General features: G+C 37.7%; 2 protein-coding genes across 16 annotated transcripts in view; one reads left to right on the forward strand and one right to left on the reverse strand.

The window, feature by feature from the left end:
• Positions 1-25,895, forward strand: part of PCDH15 (protocadherin related 15) — a 590,647-nt gene that overhangs the window by 445,188 nt on the left and 119,564 nt on the right. For all 15 annotated transcript variants that reach the window (XM_054728735.1, XM_054728734.1, XM_054728732.1 and 12 more), the window contains 2 exons: positions 4,021-4,161; positions 8,840-8,952. In XM_054728735.1, coding sequence (XP_054584710.1) covers positions 4,021-4,161; positions 8,840-8,952 — 254 coding nt within the window. The remainder of the gene's footprint in view (positions 1-4,020; positions 4,162-8,839; positions 8,953-25,895) is intronic.
• Positions 5,280-7,208, reverse strand: LOC103296363 (SUMO-activating enzyme subunit 2-like). The gene is given in 3 exon segments (XM_028127588.2): positions 5,280-5,596; positions 5,599-6,152; positions 6,154-7,208. Coding segments are annotated over 3 exon segments (1,917 nt in total). The 3' UTR covers positions 5,280-5,288.

Here is a 25,895-nt window from a genome sequence, read left to right on the forward strand (position 1 = left end):
TCCGGATGAGGCCTCGTGCACCTAGGCCCGGGTGAGCCCAAGTGGCCCTGGGTCTGGGAGAGGCCAAGCATCCCTGGGTCCGGGTGAGACCATGTGTCCCTGGATCTGGGTGAGGCCTCGTGCACCTAGGCCCGGGTGAGCCCAAGTGGCCCTGGGTCTGGGAGAGGCCAAGCATCCCTGGGTCCGGGTGAGACCATGTGTCCCAGGATCCGGGTGAGGCCTCGTGCACCTAGGCCCGGGTGAGCCCAAGTGGCCCTGGGTCTGGGAGAGGCCAAGCGTCCCTGGGTCCGGGTGAGACCATGCGTCCCTGGATCCGGATGAGGCCTCGTGCACCTAGGCCCGGGTGAGCCCAAGTGGCCCTGGGTCTGGGAGAGGCCAAGCGTCCCTGGGTCCGGGTGAGACCATGTGTCCCTGGATCCGGATGAGGCCTCGTGCACCTAGGCCCGGGTGAGGCCACGTGCCCCTGTGTCTGGGAGAGGCTAAGCGTCCCTGGGTCCGGGTGAGACCATGTGTCCCTGGATCTGGGTGAGGCCTCGTGCACCTAGGCCCGGGTGAGCCCAAGTGGCCCTGGGTCTGGGAGTGGCCAAACGTTCCTGGGTCTGGGTGAGACCATGTGTCCCTGGATCCGGGTGAGGCCTCGTGCACTTAGGCCCGGGTGAGCCCAAGTGGCCCTGGGTCTGGGAGAGGCCAAGCGTCCCTGGGTCCGGGTGAGACCATGTGTCCCTGGATCCGGGTGAGGCCTCGTGCACCTAGGCCCGGGTGAGCCCAAGTGGCCCTGGGTCTGGGAGAGGCTAAGCGTCCCTGGGTCCGGGTGAGACCATGTGTCCCTGGATCTGGGTGAGGCCTCGTGCACCTAGGCCCGGGTGAGCCCAAGTGGCCCTGGGTCTGGGAGTGGCCAAACGTTCCTGGGTCTGGGTGAGACCATGTGTCCCTGGATCCGGGTGAGGCCTCTTGCACCTAGGCCCGGGTGAGCCCAAGTGGCCCTGGGTCGGGGAGAGGCCAAGCGTCCCTGGGTCCGGGTGAGACCATGTGTCCCTGGATCCGGGTGAGGCCTCGTGCACCTAGGCCCGGGTGAGCCCAAGTGGCCCTGGGTCTGGGAGAGGCCAAGCAATCCTGGGTCCGGGTGAGACCATGTGTCCCAGGATCTGGGTGAGGCCTCGTGCACCTAGGCCCGGGTGAGCCCAAGTGGCCCTGGGTCTGGGAGAGGCCAAGCGTCCCTGGGTCCGGGTGAGACCATGTGTCCCTGGATCCGGATGTGGCCTCGTGCACCTAGGCCCGGGTGAGCCCAAGTGGCCCTGGGTCTGGGAGAGGCCAAGCGTCCCTGGGTCCAGGTGAGACCATGCGTCCCTGGATCCGGATGAGGCCTCGTGCACCTAGGCCCGGGTGAGCCCAAGTGGCCCTGGGTCTGGGAGAGGCCAAGCGTCCCTGGGTCCGGGAGAGACCATGTGTCCCTGGATCCAGGTGAGGCCTTGTGCAACTAAGCCCGGGTGAGGCCACGTGCCCCTGGGTCTGGGAGAGGCCAAGCGTGTCTGGGTACGGGTGAAGCCAGATCCTGGGTCCGGGTGAGGCCGTGCGCCCCTGGATCCATCCGGGTGAGGCTGGGTCCCAGGCCCGGGTGAGACCACGCGCCCCTTGGGTATGGGTGAGGCCACGTGCCCCTTAGTCTGGGTGACGCCGTGCCCCTGGGTTCGGCCGAGACCAAACCAGAGGGAGTCGGACCTCCGTTACCACCATCTGTCCACCATCCAGAGCTGAGGGGTCAGTGCTGACATGTACACATAAGGAACTACTGGACATCGAAATTGGGTCTCAAAAGAACTGTTGGTCCAGGGGGAAGCTCGCTATAGATTGATTCATTTGCCTGTCAGCATAAATATTATTGCTCGTCTCACATTCAGTTCTTATTAGTATATATCTAGTGACATATGATCTCATTCATCTAGAGGAAATGATGAACAACATTGACTGAGGAACAAGAACAGAACCAGAAGCAAGGAGGCATCGATCGGACTATCGGGCCTCAGAGGGAGGATAGGGGAGGGTAGGGGGAGGGTGGGGGGGAGGGGGAGAGTTCAACCAAAGGACCTGTATGCATGCATATAAGCCTATCCAACGGTTAAGTTCAACAGGGGATTGGGGCATGCGTGGGGAGAGGGGTGGGATGGGAATGGGGGGATGAGGACAAATATGTGACACCTTAATCAATAAAGAAATTTAAAAAAAAAAAAAAAAAGAAGAAGTTACTTAACTTCTTTGAACCTCATTTCCATATAAGAATAATAAGATCATCTCAGTGGATTGGTGCTTGTACTTAATGAAAACACTTAGTGGATGTCAGGCACACAGATTTTGGTTACTATTTCCTCCTCAGTCTTGCTTTCATGGCAAAAATGCCTCACTTTGCCTCTGGTCTGGGACAGTGCTTGTAGCCTCATCATTTGTGAACTTCAGGATACCAATGCCTGCACTCAGGAAGTAACTCTGGTGTCATACATGACATTGTCAAATTGGGAAATAGTGTTTTCATAAAACTACCATGCAATAGAGTCTTTACAATATCCCCAAATAAGTGCAGGGGTGGGCAAAAGTAGGTTTACAGTTGTTTCTATAGAAAACAATAGAGCATTTAATAAATAATAATACAGGAATAAACTCTGCCTTTCACATACTGAAACCTATTTCAAAACAGTAAACCTATTTTTGCAAATCCCTGTATGTACATATTTTAAATAAATTTTTATAGGATATTTTGTTTAAATAGACATCTTCAATTTATTCCACTTAATAATGATACATATCTACTTTTATCCCTTTGAGTTTAAAACAAAATATCCCAAATCTTGACACATAAATTGTTTTAGTTTGTCATTCTAATACTCAAATAATATAACAGATCAGATTCCATATATAACACAACCACTGTAATATCTACAAATCGAACTATTTTTAGGCATATCACATTTTCTTATGTAAGTGTCTATGTAGAGAGGTGTAAAGTCCACTTGACTATAACTCTGAAAATCTGTGCTCTAGTTCTAGCACCTTCATTTAGTACATCCATGCTTCTGATAGCTTTATCAGAAATATGAGAAAATTGTGTTTTTCTGTGTACCTTTTGTCCTCCCCACTTGACCAAATATGAGGCCCATAGTACATTAGCATGTATTTCTCACCATTGCCTATTATCTTGAGAGATGAATGTGAATAGCTGTGGATGAGTATCTATGACCAGATATTGATGGGTTTAAAATTGAAAACTTGTCAACAATTTAACCACATTTTGAGTTAAGTAAATTCTTAGAAATCCTCTGTACCATATAGAAAATTATGTATCTATGATTTTTGCCATCACTAAAAAAATCTCAGTTTTGTTCAATGATGTGTAACTCAGATTTATTACATTGTGCAGTATATAGTTGGTGTAAGAACACATCATCTGTAGCCTATTACTGTAGATCATATGAGGATTTATTTATTAGAAAAATTCGAATTATTCCATCATTATTTTAAAGGAGAGCTTCATATCAGAATGTATTAACTATAATAGGAATTCACATGGAATGTAAGCACTGAAGCTGAGAAGTAGGGAAGAGATGTTTCATATTCACCCAATCCAGAAAAAAAGGGGCAGGGGAGAATTTTCCTTATGATAGATGGTTTCATCTTTCCACTACTGTACTCAGGAATCTTTTTGAAGGAATATTTAGCAGATATGGTGTTTAGGGAGTAAGTTGAAATTCATAAAATTAAAGACAAGTGGAAGAGAGTATAGCCAAGTCAACCATTAATTTATTATTTTACATAATTTTAAATGACATGTAGTAAAAACTCTTCACTAATTCAGATTGAGTTATTGGAATGAAATGAAGATTATGCTACATCTGAACCCAAAATTATGGGAAATTGAAATATGATTTTTCACTGTTAAAGGCCATGCTTTTTAAAAATTGTTTTAACATTATCACTACACTTTGTGTTTATTGTGTGACTGTAAATTAATAATATATAATTTTATTGTAGGGATTACCTGCAAGTCGTGTGAGGTATAGAGTAGATGGTGTCCAGTCTCCTTATCCTGCCAGTATTTTTGATGTAGAAGAAGATTCCGGAACAGTAATAACTCGAGTCAATCTTAATGAAGAACCTACGACCATTTTTAAGGTTAGTTTTTCTTACTTGTCTATTAGATACTTAATTTTTTATTGAAAGTTTGGTTTGACAGATGACCATACTTTTTGTCTTTTTCTTCTTTTTAATATTTTAAAATTCCAAGCAATACATTTTAACTTCATCGACACTTTGAAAATACAGTTCAATAAAAAGAAAAAAAATTACTTGATATTTCACACTTTGGAGATAACTAGAATTTACCATTTTACTCTCTATCCTTATGATATATTTCTATTTAAATACAAATATATGTTTTAAGTAACATGGTCATATTATTCATACTTTTTTTTAAAGCACCACCACAATTAAAAAATTTATTTTAGAAAGTACTCATCTATGGCAAACAGTGGAGATCTTTTAACCTTCATATCCATCACAAGTTAATTTTTTAAAAGGAAAGGATTTAGCATTTCTGCAGAAAATACAATGAATTAACCCAACAAGGCAGTAGATACTGTGCAGGCATGTACATAAGTATGCAGAGGCCATTTTATTTGGTCCATTAAGTACAGTATAGTTGTATTTGAGTTTTACAAAACATCAAATATAAATAACCTGAAACTGTAACAATACACAGAAATTGGCTTACACAGACATACCAGGCAGTACAAGTTGAAAACTTGAGTAAATTAACATTGTTTTACATCAATATACATAGTGCCAGTTCATATTTAAAAACAAGTTTCAATACAGCACTTGATACTTTTTTTAAAATCTGTTTCAGTTAAGAGTATGAAAATGGTTAGATCTAGGCTAAAAATAATTCTTTTTCTAACCAAAAATAAAGGCATAATATTTATAACCAGGTATCAACTCTACTAAACCACAATATTTTAAACTATTAAATGATACCTAAGAATATTTACATTAAAAAGGCAACATGCATTGTGTTGTTTCTTCTCATGACTAGTTATGCAAACGCTTTGTCCAGAGGGTTTTAAAACTGTATTTCTACTTTCCATACAGCATTCTGCAATGTGTCTGATAGTTCTAGCAAAATGAGTGCTTTCAAAGGGAGCAGAATCATCTTCAAGTCACTGGGCTCAACTTTTCCCCTTTGGAACAAAGGACGTTGGGTGATCCATGCAATCAGAGGGTTCTGTTGGAGGCACTGCTGTTCAGTCTAATGCTATAATATCATCAAGCCCTTTTGTCTGTTCTGTGCGTGACCTCTTTGTACTGATATTCTCTTTCTCATCCAATGTCCTCTTGCGACTTCTCTCTTCTGCATTGATGTCAGCATTATTTGAAGGACCTTCTTCATCTGAATCAAATATGAGCACATCATCTTGCTCTTGTGCTGTGGATGTCAAAGGCTGAGGTCCATCATCACCGCCATTGGTTATGCTTTTGGCAGCATCTTCAGCTTGTTTGAGCCCCACTTTTTCTGGGGCATCACCAACAACTTCAAATTCCACATCCTTCATAGGTCTTCACTATGAAGGATGTTGATCAATAAAGTGTAGTCCTGAAGAAAGTCATCTGCTTGAAGCCGGCTCCCATTTCTAATTCCAAATTCTGACAACGTCTTGTGATTATTAGCTTCTGTCCCTCCCTCTTCTGAAGATATTAGGATTGTTCCTTTCCCATCCTCGATTTGGACGTCTGGTGCTACCATAGGAAATTTTTCTTTCTCAATCTTATCTTGTAATGTGAGAACGGTCACTTTATGGACATTCAGTCGCACAGTCACCTCTGGCTTGCTGGCACATACATAACAATTGAGGTTGGGAGGATCCAGTGCACAAGGCATAAGGAGCTTCTTCCATGGGTTTGGTTGTTTATTCAAAAAAATTGTTCTACACTGGTCTATTTTTACTGATAAAATCTTCAATCTTTCCAATACTATTAACCCAGCAATCACCGCATTAGTAGTAGCAATAGCAGGAATAATGTTCCCTGCCATTGATTTTATATCAAATCTGCTCTTCATATTCATACTGAAAATATGCATCCTGAGGTTTGCAGCAGAGGTGACAAAGGATGGCAGATGGGTCATCCTTGTCCCAAATGAGCTCAGCTCCATCCCCCTTTTCTGCTAAATGAACTCTCAAAGTCTCAATGCTCTTTGAAAAAAGACATGCATAGCTCTTTACATCTAGAACTTGCTGGTCTTTTAGACCTGACTGGGGTTCATTTTGTTGATCTACTGAATTGATTTTTTCTCCTTGACTCTGTACTTCAGCCCAGTCCAATGGAACTGGAGGTTTCCTTTTCCGCCATAGTTTGTCCATTGTCAACAGATACCTGATATCATCTTTAAAAAGCTTGGTACAAAGTATAACTGGATCATATCCAGTTGATTTAGCCCATTCCTTTGTGGAAACACGCTTAATGTCACCATATTCATTTGATGCTCTGACGCTGGCTTCAGCTTCCATTGGTTCCCAGGAAGCTTCTGGGTCAGCTCTGTCAGCAGATACTTCTTGATCAGCATCTTCTTCCCCAAACAACTGGTTGAACAAATACTTTGCCCAAACAATGCAATGAATAGGTTCTGAAGGTGTGTTACGAATTGTACAGCCAGGAAAAGTTCTCTGAGTTGGTTTGGGATGACATTCATAACATTCAGTCACGCCCTTTTTGATAGTAGTTACTTGCCCAAGATAACCAGCAGGTCCACTCTCGATAAGAGGGACGTCAGCTGCCAGACACATCCTATTAACACGGTTTCGGGCAGCTCTGTTACCTAAAGCATTCATAACCAATATAAATTGTCGAAAAAATTCCACAGTATAGTCGGGGTTCATGATGCTGTCATGGTAGACTATGATACTAGCTTTTGGGTAAAACTGCAGTACACTTTCTTTGGCAACCTGGGCCTTTGATCTTCCAACATGTTTCTTTTAAAACAAAAACTGCCTGTTGAGATTGCTGACATCAATAGTATCCAGATCAATCAGCTCGATGTGGGAGAATCCGGTGAGCATGAGGCTCTTGAGGAGCTCACAGACGATGCCGCCCGCGCCCACCACCAGCACCCGGCCCCTGGTCACGGCCTCGGCCAGCTCTCGGGGGAGCCCCCGCGACAGAGCCATGGCGGGACGACCACAAGCCGCGACCTCATACTGCTTTTTTAACTTCTGTTACACATATCAATGAATACTATTAATGCCATTATTTTAATGGTTGCATGATATTCTATTGTATGAATATACTATCCTTTTCGTTTGTTTGTTTAATACCTTGTTGTTGGATAACTAGGCTGTTTCTAATTTTTTGTTATCTAATCTTTGCTTTCATGAAACTCCTTTTGCAATTATCATTTGCCACTTGCCTTCCCCCCCCACCCCCCTTAAATAAGTGCAGGTGGAATTGCTGGATCAAGTTTATGTACTCATGATTTGTTATACTTCCAGAAAATGTGGAGTAATACTAGCCCTCACTATTCTCATAAGTAATCTATTTTGTTGAATGTTTGAATGTTTCCATTTTCTAAAGTTACTTAGAATAAAATTTTTCACTGTGAGTAAAGCCTTTGGCTCTACAAAGAGTTAGTGGTGTAATAAAGCGTATGTTTCTGTGTGAAACCAAACAGCTCTGTGCCTGAGTTGTTTGCTTGACTTAAAAGATTTACAGCCCTTATGCATAGAAAACATAATGCCCACCCCAGTATTACCTGATATAATTCAAAATACCAGTCTAAACCCTAATCTAAGTAAAGGCATCCAACACATTTTGATTATTCTCATAATAGTTTCCATTTTTTTCAATCAAATACTCATCAGTTAACATTGCAACTATCAATAAATATTATGTCTCACATAATTTTATCAGTATTTGTAATAATTATTTTCTTTGTAAGATTGAAATCTAAAGGTAAATCATGGCTCTCAGATGATGCTTGGTTATGGTTTGATGATCTAGTTTGAATAAATTTAGGTTAGTAATCTGTAGCTTTCAAAATTATATTCTGGAGAAACATAATTTTGAATATGTTTAGCCTTTCTTATAATAAACACTAAAATTCTTCTAGATATAGGTTATCAAAGAAAATGGTAAATCATAAAAGTTATTTTAGTAATAATCTTATACAGCTATTACACTTAAGACTAAAGCTTTTTTTAGTTTGCATTATTTGAACACTTTCTGCTGTAAACTTGGTTTTATATGTTGTAATTGTTTTTAAGTGAGTGTATTTCAAAGTATGTTAAAGAATAAACATTTCCAATTTTATCCTCCAGAGTAAGTATTTCTGGCCTATAATCTTGCAGACAATTAATTCTCTTTGGAAAATTAATTTCCTTATATATGCAAGCTAATTAGTTTTTTGCTATTGATATGACTGAATTTAACACTTTTTAAATGTGTTAGTGCCTAGAAAGACATGTTTTCACTGTAGGCACCAGTGAAATTATAAGAAAGAGTTTATCATTGGGAGATATGTTATAACATAACTGTTTTACTTTTATGTAGTTTTATTTATCATAGAGTTAGTAACTCAATTTATTTGAGTTATATCATCTCACAAATTAAAATAATAACATCTACCTGGCAGGATTTTGTGCAGATTAAATAATACATGTAGCATACATTAGTACATTGCCTGCTACCTGGTATTCAGTGTTCCGCCTCCTAGAATCAGTCAGGCCAGTGATTAAAAGCACATATGGAAAAATGAGAATGTATTTTGTTAATAACTTTAACGTGAATTTTATTACTTTTTAAGTTGGTGGTTATTGCGTTTGATGATGGTGAGCCTGTGATGTCCAGCAGTGCCGTAGTGAAAATCCTTGTCTTACATCCCGGAGAAATCCCACGTTTCACACAAGAGGAATACAGGTATGATTCCTACTGGGTTTTGTAATTAATAAAGGGCTTTGCTTTGTTTTGGCCTCTAAAAATTGATGTGATATATGAGGTTGTCAATGAAGTGATCTCCCAATTCTAGTCTAAGCTTCTCTAAATTAACATAACATTATATTTATTTTAAAAGTTAATATAGATAAAATAACAGTTTACTGAAATAATATGAGTTTTACTAATGCTTTGATGAAGAATGGATCCTTTCTCAATAACTAAAGCAAGCTTTGAAAAATACAGCATTGTGTTTGGGGGGTTTGTAATATAACTGACTAATGGTCTCAGTGGTAAGAAGCAGCCATTTAGTTCCTTACTATTGACAGACACACTATATTACCCAATTTGGGCATGTTTCAGAAATGATATTTCCCCAAAAATCAGTGAAAGAGAAAAAGAGACACACACAGAGAGAGTATTGTGTGTGTATGTGTATAATGTTTATTACCTATCTATAGCTGCAGGGTTAGTCTGTACACTATGTTAGTCAGTCAGGCTGCCAAGATAAAATATCATGAACTGGGTGTCTTAAACAGTAGACCTTTATTTTCTCACAGTTTTGGAGACTGGAAGTCTGAGATCAGGGTGCCAGCACGGTCAGATTCTGGTGAGGACTCTCTTCCTGGCTTACAGATGGCAGCCTTCTCACTTGGGCTCACTAGGGGGGGAAGTGGGAGAAAGCAAGCAAGTGCTCTGCTGTCTCTTGTCAGGACACTAATCCCAAGATAAAGACCTCACTCTCGGGGCCTGATCCAAATCGAATTCCCTCGCAATAGCCCCTTCTTCATTGTTTTATTTTTATCTCCAAGTTAAAACATTAACCTACTTTTCTTAGTATGTTAGAACCCACAGGAGATAGTTTTCTCACAGACATTTGAAAGAGACCCACTATATACTGCATATTTACTACTTACTTATTCTGGCCATATCATTAAAAGGCAGCCAGTCATTACATTCCAGAGGTTTTCAACCATGGGTGGAAATAAAGAACTATGTGAAAAATATAATAAATTATGGAAATACAATAATAGAAGCTCACAGTTAAGGAAGCATGTTGGAGACACACTAGTAACTGTGAGTGAACATGATCAACATAGTGTTGAGCTGTATCTTGAAGGAAAGTAGAGATAAGTCACTCAATAAAAATGTGGAAAGATGTTGCACTCCAAAGACTCAGCATATACAAAAGTATAAATGAGGGCTGTGGGAGATGTATTGAATTCCAGAATATTTTAGTAGGTTATTCTATCTAGAAACAAATTAGAAGAAAATACCATATGAGAGAACACTTTATCATATTCTAGAATTTAGGCTTTATTGCTCTGGTAATTTCTAAGAACTACTTAAAAATATCAAGCTAGATGAGGGGCTAAGATACTGAAGGAGGAGGTAAGTGATCCATCTGGGCAGTGGTTGGCAAACTCATTAGTCAACAGAGCCAAATATCAACAGTACAACAATTGAAATTTCTCTTGAGAGACAAATTTTTTAAACTTAAACTTCTTCTAATGCCAGTTCTTCAAAATAGACTCGCCCAGGCCGTGATATTTTGTGGAAGATCCACACTCAAGGGGCCAAAGAGCCGCATGTGGCTCGTGAGCCACAGTTTGCCGACCACGGCATCTGGGAATATTTACCACACTCAACCAAGTAGTTTTCTTCTTTTGTTAAAAGCTGCCCATACAATATTCAAATACTAAATTAAATTATCTAATATAATTACCAGAAAAAATGTATGTAACACATATGTAAACCATTGAGATGTAAAGCATATTTAAAATAGTATTAATTTTTTATCAATCTATGTTTAAGGTCATTTTCTCCATTGTGTCTATTATTACCAAATTCCTTCCTTTTGTGCTGACATGGTAACCTCTAATTTTTTGATGTGGAACATACAGTTTTCTGCTCTTGGAGAATGTACTTGAATGTGTACGTTTTGGTCTTCTCAAGAACCAAATTAATGTAAACTCTTATTTCTCACTAAATTATGTAGTAGATGCTCACACAAAAAAATGTTCTTACTGTTTGAGGTGGGTCCAAAAATCCCTCACAGTTTCAGCCCAATAAAAGTCTCTCTTGGTTCTCCAAAACTTTTCATCCCAAATCTATGTATTCCTTGGAAGCCCCAAGAGAAAAGTGGTGTAGTGCCTAACAGTTTCCCTTTAAATAAACTCAAAAAATGGCGTTCCTTATCTCCAGGCTTTCATTTGGAGCTCATTTGCTTACTAATAGAAGTATGCCTTGCTCCTTCACTTTTCTAGCTAAAGCATTGTGGTATTATGGCCAAATTTAGCTTTCTTTTGCAAATCGTCTTCATTTAACTCCACCATTTAAAAAGAATTTTTCAATGAATAATTTACCATTTCTTACCTTCTTTGCAAATAGATTCTATTAATAAAGTTTTTAACTTATAGAAGAAGCAGCTAGCCAATTATTGGTGCTAAAATTAAGAGCAGTCACATGATCACATGTGGAAGAATTTTTTACCTTCTATAAGAACATATCTAATAATTATAGATAGTGCCCTGACTATCCTAGGTCATTTGTCGTTCTGATACATAGAGGTAATTTGGCAGTCTTGTTTCATCCTGCAGTTTATGAAAAGAATCCTACAAAAGTATCAATATAATTGCTGTAATAGATTCAGTCGTCCTTGAGTACTTGTTTTGTTTTCTATCAGACACCCAGAAATTGGGATAATAAAACGTCATATTAAATATTGGCAGCCCTAGCCAGTTTGGCTCAGCAGGGTAGACCATCAGCCTGCAGACTGAAGGGTCCTGGGTTCAATTCTGGACAAGGGCACATGCCAGGTAATGGGTTTGATCCCCAGTAGGAAGCGTGCAGGAGGCAGCCAATAAATGATTTTTTTCGCATCATTGATGTTTCTGTCTCTCTTTCCTTCTCCCTTCCTTTCTGAAATCAATATATATATATATATATATCTATATATATATATTATATTCTAAAAAAATAAATAAATACATATTGGCAGAGTATACTACTTTCTGAATAAATGCAAAGAATTGAATTTAAGTGTTTATGTAGGCATAATTTTATCTAAAACGTGGAATGAACTATTAAAAAACATAAGGTTGATGATTATTTTTCTTTATCAATCATGTCTTTATCATTTACTAATTATGGTGTTGTTAAGGATTTTTGGAGAAGTACAGTGCAGAGAGTTACTGGATACCTCCTAAATCTTTTCTTATTCTTCCTAGGCATACAGCTAGACCATATTTCCTAGCTTCCCTTGCTATATGGAGCCAGGTGACTTTGAGTCCTGGCCAATAAAATGAGGAACATTAGGGACTTACAATTTTTTGGCCTGATTTAACCTTTTCCCCTGTTGGATGGATGAAATGGGAAAATCCCCAGGAAACCTTGAGAGACATACATTGGCAGTAGTAGAAACATGATGTAAAAGGAGCTTCGGCCTCTGAATCACAGCTTGGTGGAGAGCTCCCTAACTAGGGATGCCCTCAGTGAATTATTATGTAAGCAAGAAACATAAGGGCTTACCTATCATGTTAGCTAGAACCATTTAAACTAATATAGTTGGTCAATATTTTATTAGTATGAAACAACTAATTGAATAATTGATTAATCTTTTTAGAAACTTTTCTCATTTATATTGCAGTAATTTCCAGTTTGTCATTTTAAAACAGTATTCATGGTAGAATATTTTTATTCTTGTACGATATTTTCTTTTTATATGTTCAGCTACTAGCTTTGGCAAAATATCTACACCATTTCAGACTGCTGTGATGGCCAACACAGTCTCCTTTCTAAATGGGAAAAAAATATAGAACGGTTGCTGGAAATCCCATATGTATCCTTCCCTCTTATTGTTTTCAAATCCATTTAATGCTTCAGCTGGATGCACATAACTTCCAGAGATGCCAGTGTTATTAATACCTGATTATCAAGATGATCCCTTGTGTAGGAATTGATGGATGGCAGACTACGCCACCCCTAATTGTGCCATTTTGGCACAAGGATTATTTTGAGCTAAAAGCACTTAAAAAATCACAGATGCACGAAGGGCATTCTAATCTCCTCTTCTCACTTTGAAAACAGAAGGTTTAAAACTCCCATGTGAAAGATGCCCTTCCTACACCAGGAGAGAAAAAAAACATCATCTAATGCGGAGTCAAAGCTAAGAGAATTCTATATAAACAGGCCTTGTTCAAAATCACTCTTAAATCCCTTTAGCCTCTCTACATAGTGTAGTTACTTTGCCACAATAGCCTCTCTTTGTTCACCTTAATATAAAAGCATGTAGGTTCTGTCATTTCTTTGGGTTTTCATTTCATTATGGGGACTCCCATGTCATATAAAATTCTCATAAATATATCTGCTTTCTCCTGTTAATTGGTCTTATGTCAGTTTAATACTTAGGTCTAGCCAAAAAATCCCGAGGATAGAGGTAAAATTTTACCTCCCCTCTAGAATTGCTTCTGGTGGAAAAACTTCTGTTTTATGTCATCAAATTTGGCAGGACACAAAGTTTTAATGCAAGATGTTTATCCTTTGTAAGGTTTGGGGAGGAGCATGCTTCTGGGTTAAACATGGAAAGCAATAATTCAAGTTGCATAGCATTGTGAGATAGGGTTTGGTTTTTGCATCTCAGGAATGTCTGCATTACAGTATTGACTTTTTCAATGCCCCAGGAAAAATTAGATTTCACCAAATGAGTAGGTGTTAAAGAGAGGTTCTAAAGATAAAGTATTCCTTTCTTTTAGAACTTTGAACTGAATTCTTAACCTGACCTCCTCCTTTGACACAATTATCTTATTTTTTTGAATTAGCCAGTCATTAAGTCTTTAAATCTCTGAATAAAATGGTTAGGGAAGGTTAGGCTGCTGTAAAAATAAAGGCCTACATTTTAATGGCTTAGAGAACAAAACAAACAAAAACATGCTTTTGGCTCACAGGACAGTCTTAAATGAGTGTTTCAGGTTGGTGATAGTCTTCCATGCAGTCATTCAGGGACCCAGGCAAATTTAGGCTCTTCCACCTTTGGCACGTTTCAACATACCTCCAATCATTGTCATTTCAGTCCACGGGAAGGGAAAAGAGGCAGAAGTTCACAGCCAGAGATTTTCTGAATCAAGTGAGGTGGGAGTTGCAAATTGTATACCAGCTCACTTTTTATCCTGAAAATCTAGGCACTTCATGAAACAGCAGAGGAGTGCTGTTCCTTGTGAGGCAGCTCTGTCCAATTCTACCTCTATTCCTGAGGAAAAGAGAAAGTGATGCTGGTGAAGTGGCAGTAAGTGTGTAATTTTAGATAAGTTATAGATTTTAGTTGCTGCAGTCATTCTAAAATGAGTCAGTTTTTATTAAGAATACACAATATCAGACCCAAGAACTAATGGTATAATAGTAAAGAAACACTTTTTTTTTTTTTTACTGTTAAAATATGTTAGGGAAAGAGGATACAATCTTTTTAAAATAATAAGAGAATTAATACTTCTTTCCTTTGAATATGAAGCAAATATCAAATGGACATTTTGGTATGTTTTAAATTTTTAGAGTGTTTTTTATGTGTCAAGTATTAATATCACATATTTCAAACTAAACCTTTCTAGACTTTAAACTAATGTTTGATTATTTGATTACAATTAATTACTTTCTCCATTTTCCAGAGAAGTTCATTGTCTTCATCATAAAAGAAAAAGAAAGGGAAGAGAAAACATAATGGCAGAATGTAAATGAGAGTTTCGAGCTATAAGCTAGCTTTGTGGAAACCATCAAAAAGATCTGAGAGGTGGCATTTACTATTTAGAAAACATTTTCCAATGTACCAGTTTCACCTAGACATAAAAACAAAATCCATTATTCTTTTTATAAAATGAAAAACAGTTAATGTTGAGCTACTGATAATTGCTTGGTTGCTGGAATATAGCAACAGACCTGTCATCTTTTCTAAAATGATCAAAGAACAGTAGCAACCAACAAATAATAAACCTCATAGCAAATATACTTTAATATTTGCTGGAGGAAGAATGTATTCGCTTGCCAGCTCAGTTTTTGATGACAGATAATTAGGTTAGCTGAGCAATGTAAAAGTAGCAATACTACAAAAAAACCAAACCATCACTTCACTTAATTGTTATGTCTCTGTTTTCTTTTCATATTTAAAAAGTTCCTTACTCTCTGCTAGTGGTTATTTTAAAAAAAAGAAATGCAGTTTGTAAAATTATTCAAGGATTTTTCAAAGACCACCCTATATTAAGTGAAATAATTTGGCTTGTCAAGAGTAGAAATTTCTAACATTATTTATGTTGTTTATAATTTATAATATTTTATACATTTATAATTTATTTTATACATGTTGGGAAAAGATTTGATTCTGTCTTTCATCAAATCCTGTGAACTGGAATTGTTTGCTTTATTCAATTTTTCAGAGTAGGAGGACACTCAAATGAGAAAGCAATTTGCCCTTACTGATTTACTTTTATCATGGCCCAATTTACAATAATTCCTCAGATAAGTATGCACTTGGTTCTCTTTGGTCCCTAGAGCAGTTGTCATAGCTGAAACAGACTCATTGTATTAATTCCATGACCTCTTCAATCCAGTCTTTACTTGAGTCATTTAATTGGGTTAAATGGAGGCTAACCAGGGGAACTTATATGCATATATGGACACAATAAAGTGGTTTTCATTGGAAGCAGAGTAAAATAGGTTAATCTTACTCATAAAAATTCAGTTCTTAAAGTCATATCATATAATGAATGAAATAGACCATACAGATCATTTACTCAACATAATTTAATACTTGATTTCTCTAATATCCTTGTTACAAAGTTTACTAAGCTCTTTTTAAAAACTTACATTTGTATGAAATGTGCTACTTAATCTTTGGATAACTGTGAATGCTGGAAAATTCTTATGTTGAGATTATTATTATATTTAACTAGAGGCCTGGTGCAAAATTCCTGTACTCGGTGAGTGGGGTGTGGGGGGGGGGGGGGGGGGGAGAGGAGGTTCCCTTAGCCCAGATTGCAAGAGGGTACAGGCCAGGCCAAGGGAACCCACCGGTGTATGATCGGGGCCGGGGCGGGACCACGGGAGGGCGCCAGTGCGTGTCCAGCATAACTCGCTCAGTCCCAATCAGCTGGACCCCAGCAGCAAACTAATCTACCGGTTGGAGCGTCTGCCCCCTGGTGGTCAGTACACGTCATAGCGAGCATATGAGCAGCCTTAGCATATAATAGCATATTACACTTTGATTGGTTGAATGAATGACAGGACGACCAAACACTTAGCATATTAGGCTTTTATTATATAGGATCTTTTATTTTTATGCATTTTTCTCAGAGTCCTCATCAATTTTAGCATTCATTCCTTTTTTAAGTAGCATGACTGTATAGGGAAGGAAATATAATGTTCCCTATACTCTTGAGTTCTTAGGTGAGACCCCTGTGATAAAAAAATAATAATAATAATAGAGAAAAAAAAAAACAAACAAGTTTATTATCATGTATACCTTATGCACACATGGGAGGTACCTAGGAAAAAATGAGTAATTCATAGAGGTAGCTTTAAAATTCAGGACTAAATAACATCTTAATGGGGAAAGGGAAGGAGGGATATAATTCTCTTAGGGAATAATAATTTTCTGGAAAGATGAATGGGTCCTTAAGGAATAGATGGGAGGTGTGATAAAGTTTATGACAAAGTTTGTCTGAGTATGATGTCTACTTTTCGCTCGTCTCCTGTGATAAGAGCCAATCTTTTCTACTTGATGAAAACTCTTAGGGAGAGTATCTATGGCAGTTGGGTTACTTTCGGAGGATCTGTTTTTAGGTAGAGAAGGGGAGCTCAGAGAGAACCTCTCCCTGAATATTCTGGTTTTAGAGTGCCTACAGCTCAAAATACTTAATGTACAAACCGGCATATTTTGGGCTGGCATGTACTAAATTACAGTCATATTTTAGGGTTATATATTCTGCCACCCTTCAATTGAAACTGAGCTGAACTCTTTGGTTAAGACAGATGTGACAGTGTTTTCCTATTAATCATTAAAAGGTATCTTGGCAAGGATTGGGCTTATTGGTAAAGAGAATTTGTAGTGTCTACCATTAATGTGAACAAAAGAGGGATGGTAACCATGTAGTAGCTTATATCTAAAAGAAATGTTAATTACAGTTTCTCTGGGATATTTTAAACTATATCCCAGAACACATGGCAAACTCTTCTCCATTGTTATAATATTTAAATAATGGTTTACTATAACCCTCAAGATTTTCTTTTTTATCTCCATATAAATTGATATGTATTTAATCTATTCAGTGTATTCATCTTCATTTTAATATATTAATATATATTCATATTTATTTTAATATATAGTAAAGTTATAGATTAATATTTTTACATTTTTATTCATCTTTTTATAAGTGTTTATGAATATTTTAAATTTAATTTAAATATTTCAAAGTGCTAATAGTATTTTTTAACTATAACCCCATTAATGCTTTGTGTTAGTTCAGTTCTGCCCTCTAACAATTACACATCATGAGAGGGTGCAGGCCAGGCCAAGGGAGATTTTAACAAGCAAATATTTTATTTGGTGAAAGACTGCTGTGAGAGAAATGAGGGGGAAGCAGGATAAGGCTAAGAGACCCTTCAAACCACATGCATTCTGACACCGAGTGAAAAAGAGGGCGAGAGGAGTGTATAGAAACATCCTAGCCTACTGTGTCTTTAAGTGACTACTCTGTCATTCAAGTAAGGTTCTGCACAATGATCAGTCAATCCTCATTGCATAGGGAGATGTCAGGAAGTGCTGTGTCTCCGAGGAAGGACCTGCCTTAGCAGTTCTCTTCTCGGTCATTATCTGTAAGCAGCCCCTAGGTAGCATGACCTTTATAGAAACACAGCAATAGACTTTACGGCACAGCAACTGGACCTGGGTCCACGTGCTTCCAATGGCTGGAGGCTATGAGGCACACTCTCAATTGCCACCACCTGTTCATATCTGATAAGGGGTTTCCCGGCAATTACCTACTTGGATCTTTTGGAAAATAGTTATACTGTCATAGTCAGAAATTACATTTTATGTATTTTTTTATTTAATCCAGACAGAAATATCAAAATTCTAACAGTAATTCAAACACTTAATATTACCTTAGAATAAAGTAACTCTCATCGTCGAGTTATCATTTGGAAGAATGACATTTGCCCTTCATCTCAGGATGATGGACTAAGACTTATACACACTGAGATTCACTTGTCATCAGTTTTAAAGGTAAATATCATGGAAAGGTCAATACGTCTGAAATAGATCATACAGTCTAAATGTGAATATTGATTTTGAATGGGAAATGCAGTATCTGACACAGTTTATAAAAAATTTATTAAAGACAATTACTTAACTACTTTTCTGAAAAAATATGCAAAAACAGAGAAAAAGCATAATTTAAATTCCAGAAATCTATTTTTACATACTTTGCAAAATGAAAACAATTTTATAAAAATGGCCAAAGGAATGGTGAATGAGCAATTCCAGTTTACATTTCATTATACAAGAGAATTAAAATTACCCTACATTGAGGAATGTTGCCATCATAAACTACACACAAGTTTGAACTTCAGGATTTTGAGAAAAGAGCTATTGCTCTTGATTTCAAAGAATTTTTTAAAAAGCTATATGTAAACTATTACTATAATATAAAATAAACCCACATGCAGAGACTATCACTTGTTTGCTAAAATTGTTTTCTATTTTAATTTAGATTTATTTTCTACTATGAGAGATGATTTTACCTGAAATTAAACTCTCCTGCCATTTTATGGCACTATTCAAATCTTGCCTTAAAGATAATAGATTTTGCCTCTTTAACTATTGAAAGAGTGACATTTTACAAATGATATTCCTCACTCTGACCCCATGGACCTATCAGGTCAGAATCTTATAAGCATTATCCAAAAGAAATCTGAAATTTTAGATAAGTTCTTCAGCTAATTCTATAGTTTTAAAGTTGAAAGCCAATGAATAAGATAGATTAGATAAACTCTATTAAGAACAATAAATGAAACAAACAAGCATACACATCCTAGATTGCAGATTTAGCTGTCAAATAGTATTTTGAACTGGAAAGGTGTATGACTAAGGGCCACAGATTTCTTGTATTCAAGAAGAGGACATTTCATGGATCTGAATAGAAGCAAAGACTATTTGGAGTTACTAAAACTCCTAATAGTAAGCACACTTTAAAAAAGTTGTAAAAAAACAGTGTGTAACCATTTGCTCATTATCAATTTAAAATTCTTATCTACAATCCATCTGAAGATTTCTGGGAGAGCTGGTATCTCTCTTCTGATCTATGTGTTTTTAAAACTGTTATTCTTGGTTAAATAAAATTATTTCAAAGCTACAAATAATAGGAGTTCCAGTGGGTGTGTTTTTTCCTTCCCATTTTCATTAAATTCACCCATAGAAGGTATAAAAACAGTTTCTTAATTGGTACTGATTTGCAAATATATTGAAGCCAAACATGTCAATATAAATTAGATTTGTTACTCAGTAGAAAGAAAGCAATAGAGCCAGATTGAATCCCAGTGTAATTTTATAGCATCTATTCACAAACACTTTTGTATCCTAAACTGCATGGCATTTAAAATAATTAGGAGTTTTATGTGATACATATAACATTTACTATTATTGTTACTTCTTAAACCCAACAATGAAAGTAGATTTTAAATTGTAGAATAATTGTTTCATCTATATTTATACTGTAAAAACTGGGTCTAACCATTTGGAAACTAAAATTCTGTTATTTTAGTATAGTCATTTTTCAAATGGCAAAGATGTTAAAAAGTATTTAATTGACAGAGATTTATTGTCGTCTACATTTTCAAAAAAAGACTTAATTTGAAATGTTAAACAGTTATCCATGAATTAGTTTATACATCCCTAAGAAAATTATGTTCTAAGTATTTTGCATATAAATTCTGTATCAGTTAACTTTACTGGGTTGCACTTTTATCTGCAAAGATTTATTTCTAAACAAGAGATTTGGAGTCATTTTGATCAATTTTCTTCTGACTAAATACAGCTGTTTATGGTAGATCCTTACAAAGTTATATGATTCAGCAATAAAAGTTCCAACCTATAAAAGACAAGGAGGAAGTTAAATATATATTGCAAAGAATCCAGTCCAAAAAGTCTACAGATTGTATGATTTAAATTATATTATATTCTGGAAAATACAAAAGTATACAGACAGTAAAAAGATCAGTGGTGGCAGGTTCAGGGGGAGGGAAAAAATGAATATGTGAAGAACAGGAGATACTTTTGGTCATTAAAACTACTCTGTATGATACTGTAATGGTGGATATATGATACTAGAGGCCTGGTGCACAAAATTCATGTACGGGGGGTGGGTGTCCCTCAGCCCAGCCTGCACCCTCTCCAATCTGGGACGCCTTGAGGGATGTCTGACTGCCCGTTTAGGCCCGATCCTGGTCGGGCAGTCAGACATCCCTCTCACAATCCAGGACTGCTGGCTCCCAACTGCTCGCCTGGCCGCCTTCCTGATTGCCCCTAACTGCTTCTGCCTGCCAGCCTGATCACCCCCTAACCACTCCCCTGCCAGCCTGATTAATGTCTAACTGCTCCCCTGCCAGCCTGTTTGCCCCCAACTTCCCTCCCCTGCCGGCCTGGTCACCCCTAACTGCCCTCCCCTGCAGGCTTGATCACCACCAACTGCCCTCCCTTGCAGGCCTGGTCCCTCCCAAATGCCCTCCCCTGCTGGCCATCTTGTGGCAGCCATCTTGTGTGTTGGAGTGACAGTCAATTTGCATATTACTCTTTTATTAGATAGGATATGCATGTGTCCAAGGTATAGTACTGTGTAACAGAAAAAAAAATGACGCCTGATGTAAACTGTGGACTTCAGTTAATAATGTGCTGATATTGGTTTATCAATTGTAACAAAGGGACCACACTAATGCAAAACATTAATAATAGGGAAAACCAGGGATGCATATGGAACTCTATACTTTCTTCTCGATTTTTCTGAAAACCTATAACTACTCTAAAAAATAAAGTTTATTAATTTAAAAAAAGCATCTGTTTTACATATAAAATTGGGGGGGGTGAAGGAACTGCAAATAGTAAAATCATAAACTAATAAAATTTAAATTTGATATTAATCATAACTAAGGTTATTTAATTAAATTATTATTCAGTCTCTATTTAAGAGTTCATTTAGGTGATTTTAAGATTTCAGTCAAAATCTGTGAATTTTGTTTAAAATGGCCAATAAAGCCCAAAGTGTTGTCCTTGGGGGAATAATGGGAGCTAGTGGTGTCACCAGGAATATGTCAGGAACATGGGCATGAAACCCAACTCAGGTCAAACCTTGTGAAAGAACCTCTGCTGAAGGACCTTCCTGAAGGCATTTTTCAAATAACTGAGGTGTCCTTCAGTAGATGATTGGCTAAGGAAGATGTGATACTTATATACAGTGGAATACTACTCAGCCATTAAAAAAAATGATGAAATACTCCATTTGAGACATGGATGAATCTTGAGAATATTATGCTAAGTGAAATAAGTTGAATGGAAAAAGTCAAGAACCATATGATTTGACTCATATGTGGTATATAAAACTGGAAGCAACAAATGAATAAACAAGACAAACAAACAAAAACTCACATATACAACAGCATGATGATTACCAAAGGAAAGGGGATAGGGCGATAGTAAAGGGTAAAGGGTGACAAATATATGGTGATGGAAGGAGATTTGACTTTGTGTGGTAAACACACAATGCAATATGCAGATGTATCATAGAATTGTACACTTGAAACCTATATAATTTTAACCAGTGTCAGCCCAATAAATTTTAAAAATTAAAATAAATAAAATAAGGAACCATCTGTCTCTCCAGTGTTCAAAGTCCACCTCTGTTAAGGAATGTTAGTTTCCTTGAGCATGCTCTTAGCAGTCTTTTTCTAGACAACGGGATTCCAGGTGATCTCTTGACTCTAACTTCATCAGCGAAGCAGTGCCTTATCCATGTTAAGTGCCTCTCTTACTGTAAGGGTGCTTTTTCTTAGTTATATCAGCAGTAAATCTAGCTTCAAAAAGTAGAATTCTTGAATTTCAGACACTCAGCAACTATTTGTTTTGAATTAGGTAAAAAGTTAATTGGAAGAGGGTAAATGATGCATTATTTATATAAAATAGATGAATTGCAACTATATCAATTAAAGCAGGAGAAATTTTGTTTTGAAAAAATATCTTTGAGGAATTCTTTATTTGGCTATTATTCTTTGCTTCTGAAATTAATCAATAGGTTGCTATTACACTTAACAGAAATAAAAGAGGGAATGAGAAATCAGATTATATCAGGCTCAGAATGACTGAACCAGAAACCACCTTTCAGATAGTTTACTCTAAAAAAACATAAACTATCAGCCCATAGATGATGCTTTAAAATATAAACTTTGGTTGGTTGCCAAAATGTAAAAGTTTATCGAATTCACATAAAATTTTGAATTTACTTTTCCACTTTAAAATCACAGTGAACTTACACTGTTGCATAGTAGTTACTCTTATTAAATAGAGCATGCAATGTGACCAATTCTTTACCTTCACCCCCTTTCCTGTTAATTTACGCTCAGCTCATTTTATTCAATTTTGTTATCTTTCTATCCTCTCTGTCATCTGATTTTAAGAGTCTTGATTTACACCAATTGCTTCATTTTGTATTGAAATTATATCTGACTCCAAAGGAAAGATGTAATTTATCCCAATCATGTAACTTGTACTTTACAGGGCATAAAATAAAATGTGTCCTGTCTGGCAATAAATAGAAATTTCATAATTTAGTGCTCATTATCATAGAGGTTCACTTAATTCTAGCCTGGAGAAAATTGCATTTTTATGATATGTTTTGATTCTGGTAGAAAGAAGTGTGTTGGAACAATTAAGACAAAGGTTAATAAGGAGATATTTTGTCTAGAAGTAAATCTGTTTTAAACATTAGTAACAAATAGAATATTAAATGCTTTTACTAGTATGCATTGCATTTAAAATCCTTCTTAAATTATACTAGTTACTTTGTCCAGTATTAATCATTTCTATCCATATTGTACAAAAATACACAAAAATATATATTTTAAGTTTTAATTAAAAGATGGCACTTTTCTAATGTTAAAGCTTAAGATACATTCGCTGCTGACTTTATATTTCTGTACTTTATAAGGATCAACAAATTAATTGTGGAAAGTATAAGATTTAGCTTTTATTTCATGCAGTAAACAAGACAGACAAGTAAATAATTTAAGCAGTGCTTAATTCCACTAGAAGTAATTAATTTGGTTTATGAAAATTATTGCAAAATATGACTAACATTTTTTCCTTATATAAACAAATTGTATGTAACTTGATCTGTCATAAGTTAACAATTCATTGCTCTTAATAGTCAAGCCATATATATCAGCTATATAATTGCATCATAACAATATTAACACAAACTTAATAAGTTAAAACAATACATATATCATCTTGAAGTTTCTGTAGCTCAACAATTGTTCACCTCCTGTGCTCTCTGTTCCATAGACTCACATAGTTTTGAATCAAGATTAGGGCCAGGGCTAGGGTCTCATCTCTGACTTGACTAGGTAGGGAGAGGTCCATGTCCAAGCTCACGTGGTTGTTGATTGGATTCCGTTACTTGTGGGATGTAGGACTGAGGGCCTCCGTTCCTCACTGACCATTGGTCAGACATCATCTTCAGTATATTGTCATGCAGACAATTCCATATGTTCACTTACTTCATAAATCCAGCTAAGGAGATGGAGTCTACTAGCAAAAATGAAGTTGCACGTTAAAATCTTATGTTATGTAATCACTGAGGTGAGGTCACGTCTACTTCACCAATTTCTATCCTTAAGAAACAAGTAGCTCTCTGCCCCTTCTGAAAGGGGAGAGGAATACTCAAGGGTAAGAATACCGAAAGTGGGAGATTATTGACAGCCTTTTTAAAGACTACTGTGTTTCTGTAGCTCTCTGATTTTAACCTTTTTCATGTTTTTATTTCCTAATCACCATGATCAACCACTAAGCAATGTGACAAACAGAAAATTGTCTTGATGTCTCTTTCTAATCTAAAGTAGCATACAGTTTGTTCACAATTAAAGCAGTCCATCAAAACCAACCTAGTGTCACTTTTGTAAACGCCTTCCTTTTTGTAGTAGACTACTATTAATTTTAATTCCAAGTCACCAAAGGCATCCTTATGTTACTGAGCTGAAACTACGATAATGACTAAATAAATTTCTTATAGAACATAATTATGTTTCTTAGGTATCTTAAGGAGTGTCTATCTAGACCCGTGGTCTGCAAACTGCGGCTCGCAAGCCACATGCGCTCTTTGGCCCCTTGAGTGTGGCTCTTCCACAAAATACCATGGCCTGGGCGAGTCTATTTTGAAGAAGTGGCGTTAGAAGAAGTTTAAGTTTAAAAAATTTGGCTCTCAAAAGAAATTTCAATCGTTGTACTGTTGATATTTGGCTCTGTTGACTAATGAGTTTGCCGACCACTGATCTAGACAAACGTATCTTTTTCTAATTTAGTTGGGACTATTTGATTGGAAGTGATAGGAATCTTAGACAAATGAGAAATAAAAGAAAAATATAATTTTTCCATGACTGAAATAATGAGCTTACCTAACTTTAACCCTTTGCACTCACTTGCTTTTTTCTCCATTCCTGCTACCGATGCTAACTGTGTCGAGTCACACTCGACATCTGAGTGCAAAAGGTTAAGTATAGCAGCATTTAAAATATTAGTCCAAGAGTAGGGATTCTATTTTAATCCCATTATTTCATTTGTGTTGGTATCATGCTCAACAAGAACATTCCTATAGAGTACAAACATTAAAATTCTAGCAAAAAATACAAAATGAACACCTTATTTTCTAACTAGAGGCCTGGTGCATGAAATTCACGCACTGGGGGGAAGAGGAGGTTGTCCCTCAGCCCAGCCTGCACCCTCTCCAATCTGGGACCCCTCAGGGGATATCCAACTGCTGGTTTAGGCCCGATCCCATGGGCAGTTGAACATCCTTCTCACAATCCGAGACTGCTGGCTCCCTAATGCTCGCCTGCCTGCCTGATTGCCCCAGCTTCTGTCTGCCAGCCTGATCACCCCTTAACCATTCCCCTGTCAGCCTGATCGATGCCTAACTACTCTCCTGCCAGCCTGATCACCCCCAACTTCCCTCCCCTGCCGACCTGATTGCCCCCAAATGCCCTCCCCTGCTGGCTCAGTCGCCCCCAACTGCCCTCTCCTGCCAGCCTGGTCACCCCCAACTGCCCTCCCCTGCTGGCCTGGTAACCCCTAACTGTCCAACCTCCCCTGAAGGCCTGGTCCCTCCAACTGCTCTCCCTCCCCTGCTGGCCTGATTGCCCACACTACCCTCCCCTGCCGGCCATCTTGTGGCAGCCATCTTGTGTGAGGGAGCGACAGTCAATTTGCATATTACCTCTTTATTATATCAGATAAGTAACAGTAACATTCCTGGGCACAGATTTCATTGGCTTTGAGAGACATTTACTGTGCATAAACACTGAGCAAAGAGGATAAAGTGTCCTCATTGGCCAGAGAGAGCTAATGTGTTTATCCATATCTCAGGGATTGGTTGGCCCTACCCAAACCACTTAGAATGAGAATGGAGGAGGAAGCATTATCCAAAGCAAATTCTGGATGCTGTTAACAAAAGAAGACAGAAAGGATGCAGGAGAGTAAAATAAATAGTTATTGACCATGTAATGAATATATGGACCACCATTAGATGCTGCAGCATCTGTAAGATATAGCACTTTATATTTATGTAACTGAGTGAAACAATTATGTAGACTACAGTGCCAAAGAACAAGCAATTTGGACAAGA

Source organism: Eptesicus fuscus, chromosome 17, assembly GCF_027574615.1.
Source record: "Eptesicus fuscus isolate TK198812 chromosome 17, DD_ASM_mEF_20220401, whole genome shotgun sequence".
Taxonomy (NCBI): Eukaryota; Metazoa; Chordata; class Mammalia; order Chiroptera; family Vespertilionidae; genus Eptesicus; species Eptesicus fuscus.